This window comes from Hippocampus comes, unplaced genomic scaffold (assembly GCF_001891065.2).
Source record: "Hippocampus comes isolate QL1 unplaced genomic scaffold, H_comes_QL1_v1.1 scaffold77, whole genome shotgun sequence".
Lineage (NCBI taxonomy): Eukaryota > Metazoa > Chordata > Actinopteri > Syngnathiformes > Syngnathidae > Hippocampus > Hippocampus comes.
Window position 1 is genome coordinate 339,577 of NW_017805289.1, and position 20,210 is coordinate 359,786.

General features: G+C 44.5%; 2 protein-coding genes across 2 annotated transcripts; one reads left to right on the plus strand and one right to left on the minus strand.

Annotated features, from left to right (window-relative positions):
* Nucleotides 1–440: 440 nt before the first annotated feature.
* On the plus strand, nucleotides 441–15,925 carry LOC109516800 (apolipoprotein B-100-like). Its single transcript, XM_019871590.1, has 26 exons — nucleotides 441–604; nucleotides 741–785; nucleotides 867–979; nucleotides 1,072–1,217; nucleotides 1,432–1,579; nucleotides 3,248–3,400; nucleotides 3,477–3,601; nucleotides 3,714–3,799; nucleotides 3,897–4,347; nucleotides 4,436–4,553; nucleotides 4,956–5,102; nucleotides 5,208–5,419; nucleotides 5,525–5,744; nucleotides 5,846–6,019; nucleotides 6,101–6,304; nucleotides 6,400–6,567; nucleotides 6,779–6,984; nucleotides 7,198–7,365; nucleotides 7,464–7,585; nucleotides 7,694–7,895; nucleotides 8,014–8,198; nucleotides 8,439–8,614; nucleotides 8,788–8,903; nucleotides 9,022–9,371; nucleotides 9,512–14,100; nucleotides 14,191–15,925. The coding sequence occupies exons 1-26, from the start codon at nucleotides 550–552 to the stop codon at nucleotides 15,244–15,246; spliced, it is 9,735 nt and encodes a 3,244-aa protein (XP_019727149.1). The 5' UTR covers nucleotides 441–549; the 3' UTR covers nucleotides 15,247–15,925.
* A 2,207-nt stretch (nucleotides 15,926–18,132) lies between these two features.
* On the minus strand, nucleotides 18,133–18,964 carry LOC109516799 (rho-related GTP-binding protein RhoB-like). Its single transcript, XM_019871589.1, has one exon. It carries the CDS (start codon nucleotides 18,853–18,855, stop codon nucleotides 18,244–18,246), a length of 612 nt encoding a protein of 203 aa, XP_019727148.1. The 5' UTR covers nucleotides 18,856–18,964; the 3' UTR covers nucleotides 18,133–18,243.
* Nucleotides 18,965–20,210: the final 1,246 nt, after the last annotated feature.

Here is a 20,210-nt window from a genome sequence, read left to right on the forward strand (position 1 = left end):
AAGATCAAAGGTTATCTCGTGGAAGTTTTCAAACGATAATTCTCGAAGTGTGGTACTAGTATCACGAGTGGTACGCAGGATCCCTCTAGTGGTACATGAAAGCATTCCTGCCCGAGTACAGTTCGGTTGTATTTAAGATTTTAGGACCGCCAAGAACTGTTTGTTTCGAAAATGTATCCAGTTTCGGTACAATTTCTTTTTACGTGCGGTGAATTTTAATGGAATCGTTTTAGATACGGTTATGGACAGAACAAGCTTTTATGAGTGTAAAAAGGCTGTTTGCTGTCTCCAAAAAAGTATCACACCGATCACCCCCCACCCAGTGCTGACATCACGTCTTATTTTGTGAAACATTTTACCTTTGGCCTGCCACAAGGACTGATCAGACTTTGGAACCGTGACAACACATTTGGAAGTCCCTAAATCACGTCTGGTAAGACGGCAAATGTATAAAAAGCCTTAAAATAAAGCACAAGGATTAGTCTTCAGTGAAAGAGGAAGGCTCTTTTTTTTTTTTTTTTACCAAGGCTTCCAGGTGCTGAGTCCAACATGGGATGGACCCGGATTTGCCTTTTGTTGCTTCTGGGCACATATACCCTTGCCCGTAAGTACTGTGATATTTAAATATATTTTAACATAGGCAGTAGATATTTTATATTTACAACTATGTTGTAGAGATTTCATTGTCATCCTGAACTGAGTGAATGCATTATTTTTTGTGGGGGTGGTTATCTTTCCAGAACAAGATGTAGGACGTGCGGACGAACAATCTCCAACATGCTTCTGTAAGTTACCCCTTTATTCTCAAAAATGTAACTGGAGCAAAGTGTTGCTCAAGTCTAACAGACCGCTAATATACATTTTAGTGGCGAAAAGGTTGAGGCACTTCAGGCGCTTTGTGTACGACTACGAGGCTGAGACCTTCAACGGCGTTCCCGGAGCCACCGACAACAAGAGCGGTCCCAAAATCTCCTGTCAAGTTCGTCTCCGGGCCAGAACTAGTAGTCCTTACCCTGTCCTGACTGCAGGGAAAGGTAAACGTGACTAAATGGTGATTCATCTACTGTGCAGGTTGAGCTTGACGTGCCTCAGACCTGCAGCTTCATCCTACGCACCCCAAAATGCTCTCTGAGTGAGATTTTTGCTGTGGATGACGATGGGAACGCACTGTACCGCCCCGCTGCTGGAAATCAGGCCTTCAAAGCCGCCATGGCCAAGTAAGTCTACTTCCCCATCTTGAAAACTGAAAACCAGCAGCTATTTTATCCAGGGATGTTTGTTTTGTTTTGTTTTTACAAACCTACATCAGCCCTGCTGGTCTGCCAGGGTTCTCAAAGTTATTATTATTTTCTTTATTATTGTTCCTGTCAATGTATATGTACCAACAAAGGTAGAATGAGGCTGTCACTGATGATGCGTCCATGTCAAAAGGAACCCACTGAAGATCACAGTTGAGGGACATACTGATGTGAAACTCTTCCCCGAGGAAGATGAGGCGCTCAACATCTTGAACATCAAGAGAGGAATTATGTCTTCTCTTCTTGTTCCCGTCGTGGAAGAAGAGAGGAATAAGAAAATGGTGAGAAGGCCTGTTGTTGTTCTTTGAAAGTTAGATTCTGTTTTCTGCGAAGAGTCATTCACCGATAAACACATTGCACAATGACTAGATAATCTGGAACAGTCATAGTTGATCAATGCACGTGGGTCACTTTGTGTTCCCACGTCAGCCGGCGGGGCAAAGTCCTAGATAACTTTATCTCTCCCGAGGCATCATCTGCTCATATAATCTGGCCTATTGATTTGACAATTTGATTCAAGTAGAATGCAGTAAAAGAGAAAACATGTTTACCCTTACAGCTCTGAAATCTAACTCTGGATTGGCTCCCATTGCATAGTCGATGACATAGGGGTGCCCAATATGTCTATCGCGATAGATTGGTCCCAAGTCTATCGCAAGTGGGTGTGTGTGCAGAGAGGCAAATTTATTTATGTTATTAATAGGATATATTTTTGTGTTAGTACACACTGCACCCTGAGCATCCTACCAGTCTCACTGTCAGATAAAGTATTTAAAAAACAAAAAAAGCAAGTCACCTTTAACCTACGGTGGCGCGTGACCTACATCACCGGAAGTTGTTAGTGGTCAGCAGTCTGCAATTGCAGCTAGCTATCAGAGCTGTTGCGATATATCTCATTTTTAAAATTATTATAATTATTATTATTATTCGATTTCAATTTTTTTTCGTGTACAATTCACCGAGGACACTGACAAAGAATGTGAATCTGGAGTGCCGAGAGAAGCATTTTAAAACGGTTACACGTGAGCGAGGATCGTTAACACGCTGCGGAAGTGCGTCACGTGCCTCGGCGAAGGTAGACAGTAATTTCCTTTCACAAACTCACAAACTCTTTTATTTTTCTGTTTTGTTCAATTTATAGTCCATTAACATTTGGTTATGTTGTACAAAATGCGATTTAAATGTCACATACCACACATTTTGTTCCTTTTATTTCACCTTAAGCGAGGGTAAAGTTGTGAGAGCAATTTAATGCCACGTCATTCTTCAGCAACCTGTCACATGGCACAGTCTGCCACTCATCTGAAATATTAATCAGGCGAATTAGGCTTTTCATTAATTTGCATGATCACACCACCACTACTGAACAAGATACGTGATAGCTTTGCTCGGCACTTTCCGTAGGATGAGAGGTTGCCATTTGTTCGCATACGAATTATTAGCATGTTTTCATTGGAATACTTGTTATCAATCTTTTGCTATGTGTTAGCATCCCAAATGTTGCCATGTTTGCCTTGGATCCATTGTCTTTGAATATTTTACCTGACCAGAAGGTTAATTGTTTATTGAACATACAATACAATAACGAATTGACAAAAGGCAAGCAAAAGTTACAAAAGGAAAAATAAAAAAACAAAAAAGTAAGTAAAACAAACATCATCACAGAAGGCACAAAGTTAAATCCTCATTGATCTGTTTTTTTGTGTTTTAAGTACTCAGGATTCCATCTTGCTAAATGTTAGCATATTAACAACTGTGCCCACTTTAGTTTGTCTTGGTCTGTTACAAGTATATTTAGTGTGTCGAAATATTTCTGTTTCAGTATCAGTCTACAATTAAAAAGAACAATGCATGAACTAAAAGAAAGAGAAACACCCTCAGCCATAATGCTGTATCGCCACTGACAGATTCTCCTCAATTTGAATGACTCTGACATCATTTCTATCCAGCCCACCATGTACGGCATCTGCACCACCGACTTCACAGTCAACGCCAGAGGAGACATCGCCACCGACGTAACTATCAGCAGGGATCTTTCCAGCTGTGATGGCTTCAGCGCTCACAAACAGGCCAGCAGTCCCCTGGCTCTCCTTTCAGGAATGGTAAAAAGCCTCAAGTTACCTTCTTAACGCCAAACTGAGCCAAATTCGTTGTTTATTTCTGTCTTTCCATTTCCAGCAATATCCTTTGTCCAAGATGATCAGTAGCCACCAGACTTGCAACTACAAGTTCGACAACCAGAAGAAGCACATGACCAGTGGAACCTGTACAGAGAAGCATATTTTCCTGCCCCTCTCCCACAAGTAAGTGGACAAAATAATCCTAAACAAAAGGTATATTAAAAAAAAAAAAAAGTGTATTTTTGCTGTTTGCCCTATTGTTAGTTCATCTGCTGTAACTCTGTGTCCCGCATAGGAACGAATATGGAATTTCCACTCTGGTGAAGCAGACTGTGACTCTCAGAGAGACGACCAAGATTAATGACAGAATCTTTGATCATAGTTAGTGTTTCCGTTTTTCAGAATGTGCTTTAATCTCTCCACCAATGTTCATTATCTGCAGTGTAATGGTTTGTGGGGGGCGGGATTTTCTGAACAGATGAGGCTCTCCTGCGTTTCTTGCCAATGGACCATGTTGATGACAAGTCTCCTAAGCAGTCTAAAGATGCTGCCATGACTGCAATGCAGCAGCTGAAGACCTTATCCCAGACCAGTAACGGAGAGCAGCGTGCATCCCTCTTCCACAAACTGGTTTCTGAACTGCGTGGCCTGAAGGCTGATATCCTGGGTTCCGCTGCACTTGAGATGATGGATATATCCGGCTCGTTGACCATGCAAGCTCTTGTCCAGTGCGGTACTCCAGAGTGCACCAGCGCCATGCTGAGGGTCCTCGGGACCTTTGATAAATCTGCTCTTGAAGTCGACATGGCAGTTCATGCCCTTGCACTGATGCCTAACCCCTCACGCCTCATGGTCAAGGATATTTTGGCCATGGCTCAGAACAGGAAGAGCAAGCCCATCATGTATGCTTTGAGTCATGTAGTCAGGAGGTAAGTAGACATCAGTAGCGGTGCCAGTCATGACGTGCTAGTCGATGATCTCTTGTGTAAAGAAATTAATACAAAACTTTGTCACTAGGCTATACCAGGCTGAGGGAAAAGTCACTCCGGAGATTACTGCTGTTTCTGACTTCACGGCTTCCCTCCTGGGCCCAGACTGCTCTGGCGAGAAAGACCTGACCTTCCTGACTTTGAGGGTGCGTAATCAAGTTTAAACACATGACGGGAAGCTAAAACATGTACACATGGATCCTACTGTGCAATATCCAATGAGGTAGACAAAAAGGGTTTACGTGCAGCCTCGGGAGAGGTGGCAAATCCAGGTTCAGAAAGTAAAAACACGCCACATTTTTGCTCTATTAAGCCGTCAGGTAAATGAGCTCTTGAGTAGAAGCATCTGTGGCTATGTTTTTAATTCCTGGACCTGGATTTGTCGAGAGAGTTCCTTGCTCAAGTTGGGTGAGTTGCCACTGAATTTGAATTCCACATAAATGCACAGAAGAATTCCCAAATCTTTGCGGAAGTGTTCACAGATAACTGGAAGTTGAGATATGTAGCTCCAGAGTAGAGACCAACTTTTACGTACAATTTCTCTGCAGGTTGTCGGTAACATCGGAGATGTGATCGAAGTGGCCGACCCCGGCATTAAGAACACCTTGCTGAAATGCATGAGACAACCTGCAACCACACTCGCTGTTCAGCTTGCTGCCATCCAGGCTTTCAGACGTATGTCTATGACAGATGAGGTAACTCGCAGCTGTCCGAAGAAACAAGACATATTTTTTCTAGTTTTATACTGGAATCCTTGCAGTACATTTTGTCACACTGATCAAGTGTCCTTTTCGGTGCAGGTTCGCTCTAACCTCCAGCGGGTAAGCCAGTACCCAAGGGGTGCTGTGCAGAAACGTCTTGCAGCCTACCTGATTCTCATGAGAAATCCCCTCAATAGTGACATCGAGATGGTGAAGAAGATCCTGAAACAGGAGCAGAACGAGCAGGTCAAATCTTTCGTGACCTCCCACGTCTACAACATTATCTCCTCCGCTGATCCTGAGACCCGGAAGTAAGATTTATTTCGACTGAATAAACATATCCTTGATTATCAAACCAAAAACGGTACAAATAGATTTAAAATATATTTATTTGTGTATTTGTTTATTTTCTTTAGGCTTGGCAAGAAGATAACGGACGCTCTGCAGGACTATGATGTGGAGACACACCATGACTACACGACAAAGTCCCGCAACTACAAGCTGGGTTTGGCAAACGACAACATGCAGGCCAATTTCCAGGGCAATGTTATCTTTGACCCCAGCAACCAGCTGCCAAGAGAAGTCATGATGGAATCCACCCTGAAAGTATTTGGCTACAACGTGGACATGTGGGAGGTGAGTCATTGTCACAATTGGCAAACGGCCGATGAATGATTTTGAAAACAAGTTAAACCTTCGCTTTCGCTGTTTCCGAATCTTGCATTTGGTGCTGATAGCTCGGAATCGAAGGAAAAGGCTCAGAGCCCTCGATTGAGGCGTTGTTTGGAAAGAACGGCTTCTTCCCAGACACATTGTCCAAGGCTCTTTGCTGGGCCGAGAAGAAGGTGCCAATCAAGATGATGGAAGTTCTGGAAAAGTGGGTTGCTCCCTTGAAAGCAGAAGGACAGAAGGTATTTTGGGGGTTCACCTCTTTCCCTTTTACACGACACAAACGTCACCTTTAAAGGATCCCAAATATTTGTTTCCCTCAGGTTCCCGAAGATCTTATGAAAGAAATTGTTCGCAATTTCAACAAGCTGGTAAAAGATTTGCAGAATCAAGAATCTCCAGAGGCCATGGCCTACCTGAAGATCATGGGAACCGAGTTTGGCCACATCAAGGCCAGCGATCTGAAGTTTCTCGCTGAAAATGCTAAAATGTACGCCGAGATTTTCCTGAAGCTTCTCCCGAAACAGGTATGACATATTTCTTCTTTCATATCACGTTTTTTTTTTTTTTATGTAAGGACAGCATGAGACCATTAATATTTCTTCTTTTTCCTTTCCATCAGGTTGTGTCCAACCTCATGTCAGGCACCGACAATGAGATCTTTGTCCATTACATGTTCATGGATAACAAATTTGTCCTTCCAACCTCCACTGGCTTGCCTCTGACCTTTTCTCTGTCTGGCACGTTTACTCCCGGAGCTAAGGGAGGACTTCGCATTTCCCCGGCCGCGGTATTTTTTCATTTCTATTCTCATCAAGAAGCCATTTATTATTGGATGGATCACACGGCCTCTATTGATTCAATATTTTGTTCCATTTAAAGACTTCGCCTTTCCCCGGCCGCGGTATTTTCTCATTTCTATTCTCATCAAGAAGCCATTTTTTTATTGGATGTATCACTTGGCCTCTATTGATTCAATATTTTGTTCCATTTAAACACAGAATGAACTGTTGTTCAAGCCATCTGTCGGCCTTGAGTTTGTGACCCAGATGGGCGTCCACGCCCCCGAATTTGTTGCCTCCGCTGTCGAGATGCACACCGGCTTGTATCACGAGAGCGAATTCAATGCTAAGCTAGTCGTGGAGGTAAACCAAGTCGAGCTCACTATCCCGGCTGCGCGGGGCCCTGCAAAACTTTTGAGCATCAGGTAAAACAAAATAAATGTGGTAATATGGGTTGGAAACATTTTGGAGTGCATGCCTGTGAATTTTTCAGCAATACAAAATATGGGTGCATTGTAGCTGATTATCCTCTGTAATAATATCGGGATTGTTGTTGTTGTTGGATTTTTTGGCTGTCAGTCAGGGAGAGTTTATTGATTTATTTTTTAAAAACAATTTCTTTTATCTGTTTTACAAAGTAATACAGTGATGATTGTGGGCGATGGCAACGCTGCCGTAATCCCGCACAGCACGAGTGAAATAAACTGTGACTCCCTCTTCGGATTCAAGTATTGCACGAAAAAACTTCAAGCTGATGTACAGGGTAAAAGCGATGTGCCTTACTTCCCCCTGGGTGGAGAGACGAGGTAAGTGGAAAAGGGTGGAATGATATTAGTGAACCCCAAAGAGAAAGTTATTTGTTATTTTGTCAATCCAATGAACTAAAATGTACTCTTCACCTCAGGTTTGGAATTGAAATTGAGCCTCAGGTCTCCTACACAGCCACCATTGCGTACATGCTCCTCAATGAAGGAAAAGATGGCCGCCAGAAGGTCGACTCCCTGAAGATGACTCTGAAAGCTGAAGGTATCGGCGCCACGTTTAGAAAGATGATCGCCACAAACTCTTTTATTCTGAGAATAATTCCCTCTTCTCTCAGCGTCACGTGAAGCTATTTTTCTCCCAACCCCGCAGGGAATCAGGATGCCGAAGCTTCCGCAATCATGAAATACAACAGGAACAGGAACGTCTTCACCAGCCAAATCCAGATACCCGTCTTGGATGTCGAAGCCGGGGTCAAGATTGGCCTGACTGACAGCAGCAACAAAGGCAAAGCCCTCAGCCTTGAGATCTCCAACAAGAACGTGCCGCAACTCACTCTAACTGGTCACGCCCAGTGAGTAAAACAAACCACAAACTCAGAAACCCGACGAAGGCCCGAGGCTCCAATTAACCGTCATCTGTAGTTTTCTTGATCCACGCTCTAATTTGATATTTTCATATCTATTTTCTAGACTGCGTTCCATAACTGGAGGCATGCTCCAGGTTCAGTTGGCTGTGCCCGCTCTGAAGACAGACGCTAGCATCTCTGCTACCGTGGCTGAAAGTGGCCCCAAAGGCCAAGAAATCATTTTGGAGATCAAAAGTGATATGAATCTCCCCGAGACCTCATCGATTCAGTCAATCACATTCAAATACGGTACGTCTTCCAAAAATATGCGCCGCCGGACTCATTTCCAATGTATGTGTGCATGCCGGAAGCTAAAAGATTCAACATTCTTTCTGTATTTCAGGCAATGATGAGGTTGAGGTCTCATCGATTCAGTCAATCACATTCAAATACGGTAATGTCTTCCAAAAATATGCGCCGCTGGACTCATTTCGAATATATGCGTTCATGCCGGAAGCGAAAAGATTCAATCTTCTTTCTGTATTTCAGGCAATGATGAGGTTGAGGTTCAACTGCTGTCAAACATGAATGCTGAGACCAAAGTGCTGGTACCTTCTACCGAAGCGCTAGGGGCCTGGCTCAGTAAATTTGCCGAGGATGCTTTGGATCATCAGCTTGCCAGCACTGACATGAAACTGCGTCACGTTGTCAAAAAGGCGCTTGAGGTGAGTTCGCTTGGGCTTAATATGCATTCAAACGTTAAAAAAATAACAACTGTGTTTTCTCATTAGGCCAGCAACATCTGGATGAACAAAATTTCAGTTGATGTCCCCTACGTGGAGACTCTGAAGAACACTCAAGCGTTAAAAAAACAACAATAATTGTGTTTTCTCATTAGGCCAGTAACATCTGGATGAACAAAATTGCAGTTGATGTCCCCTACGTGGAGACTCTGAAGAACAACATTGCAAAGGTGGAAATGCCTTCCGTGCCCGAGAACCTATTCATGAATATGTAAGAAAAACACTCTTTTCAAATTGCAAGACTTTGATATAAATGTTAACACATTAAAAAAAAAAAAAAAGACATCTCTCGCATAGCAACTGGTGTCTGTTTTTCATCCAATCGTCAGGGAAAGCAAATTCCGCTACCAGTTCAACAAGAACTTTGCGACCATCCGAATCCCGCTGCCACTTGGAGGCAAATCCTCGGAGGAACTGTTCATCGCAACGAACGCAATCATCACGCCCCTGCTCGCGCCGCACCAGATCGGAATCCCCAAATTTACCATCCCCTCTGAGCAAGAGCTCACCCTGCCGCTGATCGGAATGATGCATGCGTCCGCTAAGGTGAACAGCAACTATTACGATTGGGAGGCAACCGTGTCAGCGGGTAACAATACTGTGGACTCTCCAAACTATTTGGCCAAGTTCACGCTTCAGGCTACCAGTCCGATCAAACTGCTGGCTTTCACATCTGAGGGTAATTTGATTTCTTTCTTTCAACAGGCATTAAAAAATATCAGCGATGTAGTGTTTAATGTCACTGTTTTTTTTTTTTTTTTTTTTTTGATGTAGTGTTTAATGTCACTGCTTTTTGCATTTTTTTTTGTTTGTTTTCAGGAGCTGCAGAAATTACCGATACAGATGAGAAAACGCTCAAATTCACCCTGAACGGCTCCCTGGAGCACACGTTTGTGAGTATGAGGGTTAATGTGGAGGAGACTATTGCCATCGTCTCAGACGATGTAACGTCATCGGGAAAATACAACATCCATGCTGCTGCCCCGCTCGGCTTGCGGACGTCTCTGGACATGACCAAGCACCTCACGCTTGATTCCGCCAAGCTGTTGGGGGATATCAATGCGAATGGAAGTCTCACCATGGGATCTTTGACCGCTAGCATCACTTATCTCAACACCTTCTCATCTGACCGTGCAAAGAAGGAACTCAGATTGGAGAGCACGCTGAGAGCGAACTCCGAAATCCTGAAAGTTACAAATAACATCAAGGCTGTATATGCAAATGAGAATCTGAACATCGAGTCAAACACGGACATTAACAGTCACCCCGTTCAGCACTCGACGAACGTCAACCTGAACTACAAGGATGCCAAGCTGAGCTTTCTCTCCAAATCGGTGAGCAAGGCCGGTCGGAGAACGCTTCAAAGCCAAGTTGAGTTCTCCGCCTCGGAAGCTCAAGCCAGCCTCCGTCTAGGAAATACAGCGGACGATACGGTAAACCGCGCCTATTCATTGCTCACCGGTTCAATGAATCCCTCTGGCTTGGAGCTCAACGCCGATGCCTCCCTCAACATCTTTTCAAGCCTCGCCTCTCACAAGGCAACTTTGACTCTGAATGCTAACGGTGTGACCACCAGCTGTACCACGACTGCTCAGCGCAACCGACTGATCTTTGAGAATATTTTCCACAGCGGATTTGCCGCCGACGGCGCCACCTTGTCTCTCACCACCAAGGGAGGCATTCGAGGGAATAACGTGGACTTGAATATCGAAGGGAAAATGGCACGCTCCGAAGTCTACCTCAATGGCGTCTTTAACGGCGACGTCTCGCCATTCAACACGAGGAACAGAATGAATTTCCGAGTCAGCGAAGATGGCCTCATCGTCTCCAGCAGCATAGTTGGATCGCTGAACGAAATGAGGACCGAAAATTCCAATTCCCTTTCTCTCACGTCGAGATCTTTAACCCTCCACACCAAGACGGATAATTTCCTTAACACCAGAAACTCCTACACGCACGACATCACAGTTACCATGGAGCCGTTTACAGCCTCCGCTATGATCAAGAATAACCTCAAGATCATGGAGATCAACTTTAACAACGACGCCCAGTTCAAGGCGCAGCCCTACAACGTGGAGCTGACGGGAACGCTGAAGGGAGGCTCGTCGGAGGACGAACTCAAGCACACTTACGAAGTCAAGTTCGTGGACATGATCCTGTCCACAAAGTGCAACACCAACGGTCAACTACTGGGATCTCAGATAGCGCATGCCACAGTTTTGGAGGTTGCAGGCCTGACTGTGAAATTCAGCAATGTCGCCGATTACAAATCTCGGTCTCTTCGTTTGGACAGCAAGGTCAATGCCGCCGCCGAGCCCTTCTCCCTTACCGTCGATGCCTTGCTCAACTCCAACGGCGGCGTGTCTTTTTACGGACAGCAGAGTGGCGATCTGTATAGTAAATTCCTCCTGAAAGCCGAACCCTTGCTTTTCACGCAGTCGTTTGAGTACAGAGGCTCGACCGCCCACGAGATCCGAGGCCTACCCGCCATCAAGACCACCGCGGACAGCAAGCTCAGCGGCACCATGAGCCTTCAAGAACAAAGCCTTCACCTGAAGGTTAAATCGAAGCTAAACGACCACACTTTTGATCAGGAATTCGAGGCCTACAACAAAGCCGAGAGATTGGCGATTGACATGCGAGGAGCGGTCACCACAAACCTCTTTAGCGAAGCCAGTCAAGACTACAGCGTGTCTGGATTCGTCAAGTATGACAAGAACACCGACAGCCATCTCGTCCACATCCCTTTCACCGAGCACATCCCCGCCGTGATCGAACACGTAAAAAATACAGCGATGAGTCTGACCGACAACGGCGTGGACTTGCTGAAAGACGTCAACACCAAGTATGAGATCGGTATGACGATGAAGAACAAAGTATCTGAAATGAAGGAGTTCGTGGACAACTTTGACTTCAGCGTCTTCGTCCAAGATGTGAGAAAACGCTTCCACGCCGTTGAAAACGCCCTGACGAACTTGACAACCAAGTTGCCGACGGAAAAAATCATCCATGTGCTGAAATCCGTCAAGGATGCTATCGCGGCTTGGATCAAGAAACATAACATCGCTAATAGGTTCGCGGTCATTTATCAAAAAATCGAGGAAATTCTGTCCAAATATGAAATTGAGAAGCTGATCGGAACAGTGATGGATGAAGTTGTCGAAATGATGAAGACGTATCAAGTGAGGGAAAAGATTAAGTCTGGATTTGCCCTTCTTCGGTCATTTGACCTGCAGCCTTTGTTTCAAAAGTTTACGGTCCCTATTCGGGAGTTTATGACTCATCTATACTCCTTTGACTTCAAACAGATGATTGATGACATGAGGGATTACGTCTTGAGGATGGTGCAGAAAATTCAGTCTTTCGACTATGACACATTAACGCTGCATCTCAAAGAAAAAGTGACGGATATGAGCAAGGTTCCCTGTTTCGGAAAACTATACGGAGAGTTCCAAATCGACACGCCGCATTACAAACTCAGGACGAGCGCAGATCTGGCGAACACCTCGGCGACATCGCTCACACCGGAGTTCAAAGTGAATCTTAATTCTCGGGCCACATCGACTTTGAGGGCCCTCCAGTTCACCGTAGATGCCGGCGCACATTTGGCTCTACCCAAAATGAGCCGTCTGGCGATTTCAGAGTCGATTAAAATGGATCAGTCGTTCTTTAAAGTCGACCACAAGGGAACGATGAACGTCTACGGCCTGTCGGGTCAAGGCTCCGCTGACACGACTGCAAAGATCGCCCTCGAGTGGTATTCCGCCGAACTCGTCAACAACGTGTTCTTGGCCATGGAAGATGGACTCTCCGCAAGTGTCAACACAAACTTCAATCAAGACCTCAACATGCCATCGCTCGACATTTTCACTCACGTGTCATCAACCCAAAAAACGAATCTCGCACTGGAAGCCGGCTCGGCAAAACTCACCGTGAACACTCTGGCCAATGCCAAATACGCAGTTCGGGATTTCTCCGATGAGGCGACTCACAACAGCGACGTCGACTTGGTCCTGGATCCGCACACGGCCAAAGTGACTTTCACTGGCGCTACAAACTGCAAAGGTTTCAAAAGCAATCAGAATGCCGTCGCGGAGATCTGCGTTTTCGACCGCGCGTTAATCGACGCCAAAATCGAAACGGAAACACCCGTGATGAAGGCCAGCGTGTTTGACATGAAGTTCCAGGCTCGCCTTGAAGACCTGCAAATCGATTTCACCGCCTCCCATAACGCAGAACTGATCGAGGGAATTCTTTCAAATTCCGCCCTGGCCTTGATAACGCCTACCGAGCTCACGCTCGACACCAAGAATAAGGGAAATTCCAGGTTTTTCCTTCCATTCGTGCAGTCGGGAAAGATGGAGTTTGAGAATGACATTTCTGTGACGTTCAACTCTCAAGTGCAGCAGGCCAGCTGGACCGGAATGGCAAGAGTCAACCAAAACAAATACTCCCATTTCTTTAAAACGGATCACGGTGAAACGGAAATTCACCTCTTGTGTCAGATTCACGGAGAAGCAAATCTTGACATCTTGAGGCAACCAATCACCATTCCTGAAATCGCGGTGCCATTTTATGGCACGAGGACACCGAAACTACAGGACTTCTCACTGTGGGAAGACGCTGGCCTGGGGACTCTCCTGACGACAACTCAACAGACTTTTGACGTGAGCTCCAAGATGAAATACACAAAGAACCCGGAGATGTTCACCATCGACCTGAATGCCGATCTGGTCATCGATATTCTGGTTTCATCCTATGCCACAGCACAGGCAGAGTTTGAGAAATATTACACCGAATGGCCTAAAACACTGACGATTCCTGAATACACGGTCCCAGTGATCAATATTAGGATGTCAACATTCACCATCCCCCTCCCAGACACCAGTCTTGTTACAATGCCAGCTCTGACGCTTCCCAAAATCACTCTGACGAAAATTCAGAGCATCAAGATTCCAAAAATGGGCGATCTGATCCACGAGTTCTCCATGAAAGCACCGATGATCACTCTCAAAAGCAACACCAGCGTTCTCAATAAGAACAGCTTCCTGGTCAAACTCGATGCGTCCTCGTCTTCGGAGTGGGAGGTTCTGGCAGGGAAAATCGAGGGCACTGCCAATGTCAACTTAGTTGGGGGATTCAAGATGGCCTCGGTCCTGGTTGTAAAACATGCGGTGTTGGAAGGAAGCCATGACAGCGCCATCCTCTTAAGTTATGAAAATATCGACGCCTCCATCAGCAATTCCCTCAAGGTCAATCTTCCTTACGAAACCGTGGAAGTCCGCCAGGAGATGACCGGAAACAGTCTCGTTTTCTCTCTGTCTACCCCATCTGCCGGTCACATCGGAGTTCAGGTGCAAACTGAGCACCCGGCACAAGCAAGAGCGAGACTCTATAGTCGCTACCCTGTAAGTCAAATTATTTTGGGGGTTTGTTTGTTTTGAATTTTAGAGAAAAGAATGCATTCTTAAATATGGTACCGTTTTGTTGTTCCGCAGACTAAACCACAAACGGACATTGATATCCTGGCCCTGAAGATGTCTGTGACGAATTCTGAGAAGCTGAATCTTCAGACTTCCTGGAACACGGAGATGCCATACGAGATGATGCTGGGACTGAAGAAGAACGTACCTGCGGCCGCTGAAACGGTCATTACTCCTGCTGCCGCGACCTACGATCAAATCAACAGATACGCAAGACGCCTCGAGGGGACTCTGGAGCGGGTAAGGAAGCAAGGTACAGAATATTTGAATAAGGCTGTCGACAATCCCGCCGAGGTGATGACATCTGCTAAAGATCAGACCAATCGTATCATTCGAAGATCCCAACAAAAAGTGGAGACTTTTCTCGAGGCTGCGGTTGTATTCCTGCGAGAAACCAAGTTCCGAATCCCAGGGTATCCGCAAAGACTGTCGGGCCTCGAGATCTATCAGAAATGGAGTACCGTTATTATTGACGCTTATGAGGAGGCGAATCGGAAAGTCTCAAAGTTCGTCTTTTCCGCCTCGATAGTAGCAACCGAATCTTTTGAAGCCATTCCCGTCTCCGGAAGACACATTCTGAAGGACTTTTTTGGAGCTTTAAGGAAAGTCTGCGACCAAGTGATTGCCACGATGAGAAAAGTGGGAGGGGACGCCGTTGAAGATATTCTCTGGGATCTTTCTCAATTAAATCAAATGCTGCTCCCTATTCTAAGATCGCAAGATGTAACGGAGGTCCCCGCTTTCTTGATCGACATGTACCAGGAAGCCCTCGACTCCCGTACCTTTACGAGTGTCGTTCAGCGGATCGAAACCACCCATCGCATAATCAGCGGCTATCTTCAAACCGCGGCGACAAAACTTCAGAACATTCTGGATGACATTCCCGCCGAACAGCTTCGAGCGGACATCGAGTCCTCAATTGACGTGACGCTGAGACATCTGAATGCCTTCCGCAGCAACGTCATTCAAATCCTAAAGGAGAATAGTCAAATTTTTGAAAAATTCATCAGAGTTGGTGACAGCGAGGTGGAGTTGGATATCCCTTTTCCCTTCGTTCCCCGGTTTAACTAAACTTCAATGGCGAACTACACCGTAGCGCCAGGTTGTTTTGTTTTTTGTCACGGAAGGATCACTTCCAAGAAGGAAATACAAAACTGTACACTAAATGTCGCCTGTATCCATGATACTGGTCTATTCTGTTGTCGTTATTATTAGACTAGACTGCCTTTTGTTTATTTTCACGCCTTTGTGTATTGTGCGTCATTTGTATGTTGTGCTGTTCTATTTAAAACCTGTTTCCTGAATTAAAAACCGTTTTTAACTGCAAACTCCATCTACCCTCCATATGCTTTCAGACGGTGTCACTTTGTCTTTTAACAAATATACTTTGTTAACACAATTGTAATAATCTACAGAGAATGTTTAAAAAAAAAAAAAAAAGACTATTTGGAAGAAACTTTCCAACGCATTTCTGCCGTACACCTATTAGTCATTTGTATCGTCAGGTCTAAATATAGTGGGACTCCGTATGAGTGACGCATGCTCTCGAATCGCTTAACAATGGGAAAGAATACTGTACAGTCATTTTTTAATAGTTCCTGGTAAAAATAAGAGGGAGGAAGACAAAAACATGGCAACCACATTTTATTTATTGCTTCAGAAAAACGTCAGCGCGTTTGGTTACCAAAAGAAAAAAAAAAACCTCCAAATCCCCTGATTAAAAATGAGCTAATGCAATGTATTACATAAATACGCAATGTCCATATACACAAAATGGTTTAGATTGCCACATACTCTGCTTTTTTTTTTTTTGTTGTTTTCTTCTGCGTAATTGTAGAAATGGACAAATGCAAACCAGACCCATCTGAGTAATACGTGTAAATACAAATCCATTGACAATGACAAACACATGAGGGGGGCTAGTGTGGGAATAATCAGGAAGTGCAGCACAATGCATTCCTGCCCTGGAAGTCAGCAAAAAAACAAAATAAAAATCCCAGCAACACATGGCAGGCAGGAATGCGACTTTTGCGTAATTACAATTTCTAAAAGACTCTTAAAAAAAAAAACAAAAAAAATGACAGACGACTGTTACCGACAGCAGTCACAAGTCATAAGTCATGTAAGATTCAGAATCAAAGATTACCATCAGACACTAAATCCTGCAGCACTCCCAATTTTCTGCCCTCGGTGTCACGAAGGCAAAAGTTAAAACATTTTATAAGTGGACAGTGATTTGCCATCAATGATTCAAATCAAGAAAAAGAAACCGAAAAGCAATTAACATGCATTTGTGTCGTTTGTCCACAACAAGGAGATACATTCATAGTCATACCTCGGACACTCAGGTGGATTAACATACAGTTCATGTGCATGTCCCAGCCGAATGAGTGTTTTCATCGTAAACCAACTTTTTTGAGCAGTCCCCCAAAAATGTCTCACTTTGTATTTTCACGGCCATCAAATGGCTTCGTTCCGCGTGAGCCACGGCGATTGGCTCACCCGTGCTAGCAAACTGCAGGCTTTAGAGACATAACTTGGTTCAGGTCTACACCAAAACCGATTTTTTTTAGAGTCAACGCTTCACTAGTTAGTGCCCTCCCAACAAACGTGACCAGCGACGACTATATGCTGAAAACGTACCTGAATGACAAAAACAATGAACCCCCGGTTTCATGAAAAAAATTGCACTAGACTGCATAGTCCAAAATATTAAGATTTCTGTAGTACAAGGTCGACTTAGAAAATGCTGTACATCGACTAGAAATCTTTTTTTTTTTAAATTTTTTTACATAAGGCAACGTTTAATGTTTAAGATATCCTTTATTTGTCCCACACTGGGGAAATTTACAAATTTACTGCTTCAATTTGATGTAAAAATGACATGGACATTTTATTCAATGCCCATCCCAAATGAACACTATCGAGTTCAATGCTGTGCAACTTCTTAGTTTAAAAACACTTTGTTTCACGGTAACAAAAGTGAACATGTGCAAACATTACTTTTAGCTTTAATGTCTTTTAAGTTTGTACTGTCAATTGTGAGCAGAACGTGAGCTCAAGGAGTCTGTGAATCAGTCTTTCGTTTTCAAATCAAACACTGACGCTATTATTCCCATTGTGAAATCGCTTTCATCATTCAAATTTTAGGCTCACGTGAAAAACAGGAACTCGAAAAGAGGATACGCGGCCAACTTTAATCTAAATATTTAATCAGTGGGGTTAACATGACCCAGAAGTTTGTTCATAGGCTTTAGCAAAGCGATAGGCTAGCTTGTTAACCGCCACGATCGGTCCACAGAAACACATACATGTGATTTTTCGCTCGGAAATCGTTGCACAGTAGTTGAAAGAATGAAAATAAAAGTGCTGTGGAAGGCATTTGCTTGGCAAAGTCAACTAGTCTTGGTGTGATGTTCCACGTGTGCAGAAATGTGTTGTAAATGATGCAATTGGACAGATAAAACCCTCTTCCTCCTGGAGAATCACATCCTTTGTTCCCCTTAAAACTCATCCACTACCAGCCAATTCTGGACCAAGTCTGAAAAGACATTTAAAAACGTCTTTGGGAGTGAATGAGTTAACAATATGTAAACGATCTCCTATATATTTATTACATGGCTGATGGCAAGTGGTTGCGGTTTGTGGCAAGCTATCATAGCTTTACGAACGTCATCCATCTTCTCTGGTTGGGAATATTTCTAGGTAAATCAGTGCTATGTAACACAATCCAGATTTTTTTCAGCTTTCAGGATATTTAAAAAAAAAAATACACTTTTTTAACAAAAAAAAGCGTTCTCAGCTACATATGGTGAGCTTTAAATGCAAAAAAAAAAAGTTGTTTTCATTCCTCCACCAGTGAAATTCGGCTCATAAGACCCACGATTGTGTCCAAAACACTCCCTGCAGTACCAGAAGACGACGGCGTGGCCAAAACAGTCTTCGGGGCCATTATTGTCCTCTTCCTCTCTTTTTTTTTTTTTTTTTTGGGCCACACTTTGTCAGGGAGCGGCACTGCCCCAACAGGCCTTAAACAACACGTCTCGGCGAGTCCTTGGAGCCACCCAGTCACAGAAAAGCGCACCGGTTGAAAATATTCGGCGGTGGGGACCTTTGCTTTTTCAAAGCCGCCCTCGCCGCCGCCTCGAACACCTCCCAGATCCCCTCTTTAGTCTTGGCCGAGCATTCCAAATAATCGTGGGCGCCGATGCGCGCGGCCATGGCTCGGCCGTCTTCGGGCCTCACCGGCTCCATCTTAAGTCGGGACAGCTCGTTCTTGACGTTCTCGTCGTTGCGTAGATCCTTCTTGTTGGCCACCAGAATGATGGGCACGTTGGGGCAGAAGTGTTTCACCTCGGGCACCCACTTCTCCGGGATGTTTTCCAGCGAGTCCGGGCTGTCCACGGAGAAGCACATCAAAATAACGTTCGTGTCCGGGTAGGAGAGCGGGCGGAGCCGGTCGTAGTCCTCCTGGCCCGCGGTGTCCCACAGGGCCAGTTGGACCTTCTTGGAGTCCACCTCGATGTCCGCCACGTAAGTTTCGAAAACGGTCGGGACGTACAACTCCAAGAACTCGTCTTTGCTGAACACGATCAGGAGACACGTTTTCCCGCATGCGCCGTCGCCCACCACCACAAGTTTCTTGCGGATCTCGGCCGCCATTTGCTTGTCCTTCCCCATTGCAAAGTCTTCAAAGAATCGACCCTCAAAAAAAGTCGCGTTTTTTTGGGGCGTCTCAACCGCGCAACACCTTTTTTCCGTGCGGTGACAACTCGGCGAGATCTCTTTATAAAGCAAAGTGAGCTTTCCTAAATATAGCAATCCAATCGGAAATAAGGAAGGGAACTTTCAGCTCGTGAAGCAACTGGTGATTGGATCTCGCTGAGGTTTCGGGGGAGGTTCTCGTCCGAATGACTGCATCCAAATGTTTTAGCACTCTTTCAAACTGTTTAAACACTTAAAATGTCAACATATTTATCACGTAGGTCGTTGAGCATAATACTGATGTTTCTAAACACTTAAAATAATAATAATGAAAAAAAGGGAATGAAGTAGAATGGGTCGTTCGTTCACGAGTTGGTAGAAACGACCAGGAATCGAATCACCATTGAAGAGCCGATTCGGCAACTCGGTCACACAAAATGTGATCGAAAACTTCAAACTTCGGCTAAAGTACAGAATCCAGGCTTTTCTCAAGTCTAATTTTAAACATTACAGTTTATGGCGCATACTTACTGTGTTTGTTCTTTTGTAAAACTAGTCTGGCAGCTCTATTGTGGGGAATTTGTCATTTTTTCTCAACCGACCTTTTGTTGCAGAAGACCACACAGTTGGACAGTAAATTCAGATGATTCAAATTTAAAGATTGAACTACCTGACCCAGATTGTGTTTTAGGTCTGTGGTCTAAATCTGAGTGAACCAGGCGCTATTTTCGCACCATGGTCAGTGGTGGATTCACCTGCTGCTTTAAGAGGGGCGGGGCTGCCACTGACAGGTGACAGTTCGCGTGACGTATAAAAAGCCGCATAGCAGTTTGTTTCGTTCGTGAAAACACTCACTTCGTGGTCAGCATGGCCCCAGTAGTGAGTTACGTTTGTGTCCGTTTTTATTTATCAGATATGGAGAGTTAAGTTATCCTTTAGATTCAATCGTGCACGTTCGCTTTGTTTGTTTGCTTTGTCTTTGGTCCGTTGTGCTTTATGTTTGCCGCATCGCAATCACAGTCAGTTACTGTTCTCAATCGGCATTTTACCCAGCGTGGGCAAAAGTCTGCAATCACAGTAGTGTCTTTATTTAGTTCTTTTTTTTGCATAGTTGTCATGTTTGTCAGGCTGCACTTAATGTTTAAACGAGGTAATTTGCGTTACGGCTGGAGTTAATTGAAGTTAATTATGCCGGCGCTCCACTTCCGGGTTTTGGCCGCTGGGACTTGTAGTCCTTTTGTTCGATTCCACTTGATGTGTTTTTGTTGTATAGTTTCTTGCGTTTAGAATAATGAATAATGATGACGATAATAATATATAGTATGAAATCA

What these genes read in the sequence shown, in the direction of transcription:
- LOC109516799 (XM_019871589.1), bottom strand. Translation starts at nt 18,855, where the DNA reads ATGGGGAAGGACAAGCAAATGGCGGCCGAGATCCGCAAGAAACTTGTG.
- LOC109516800 (XM_019871590.1), top strand. Translation starts at nt 550, where the DNA reads ATGGGATGGACCCGGATTTGCCTTTTGTTGCTTCTGGGCACATATACC. An exon ending in GCTGATCCTGAGACCCGGAA is followed by an intron (nt 5,420 to 5,524) that starts GTAAGATTTATT and finishes TATTTTCTTTAG; the next exon opens with GCTTGGCAAGAAGATAACGG. An exon ending in GACTCTATAGTCGCTACCCT is followed by an intron (nt 14,101 to 14,190) that starts GTAAGTCAAATT and finishes GTTGTTCCGCAG; the next exon opens with ACTAAACCACAAACGGACAT.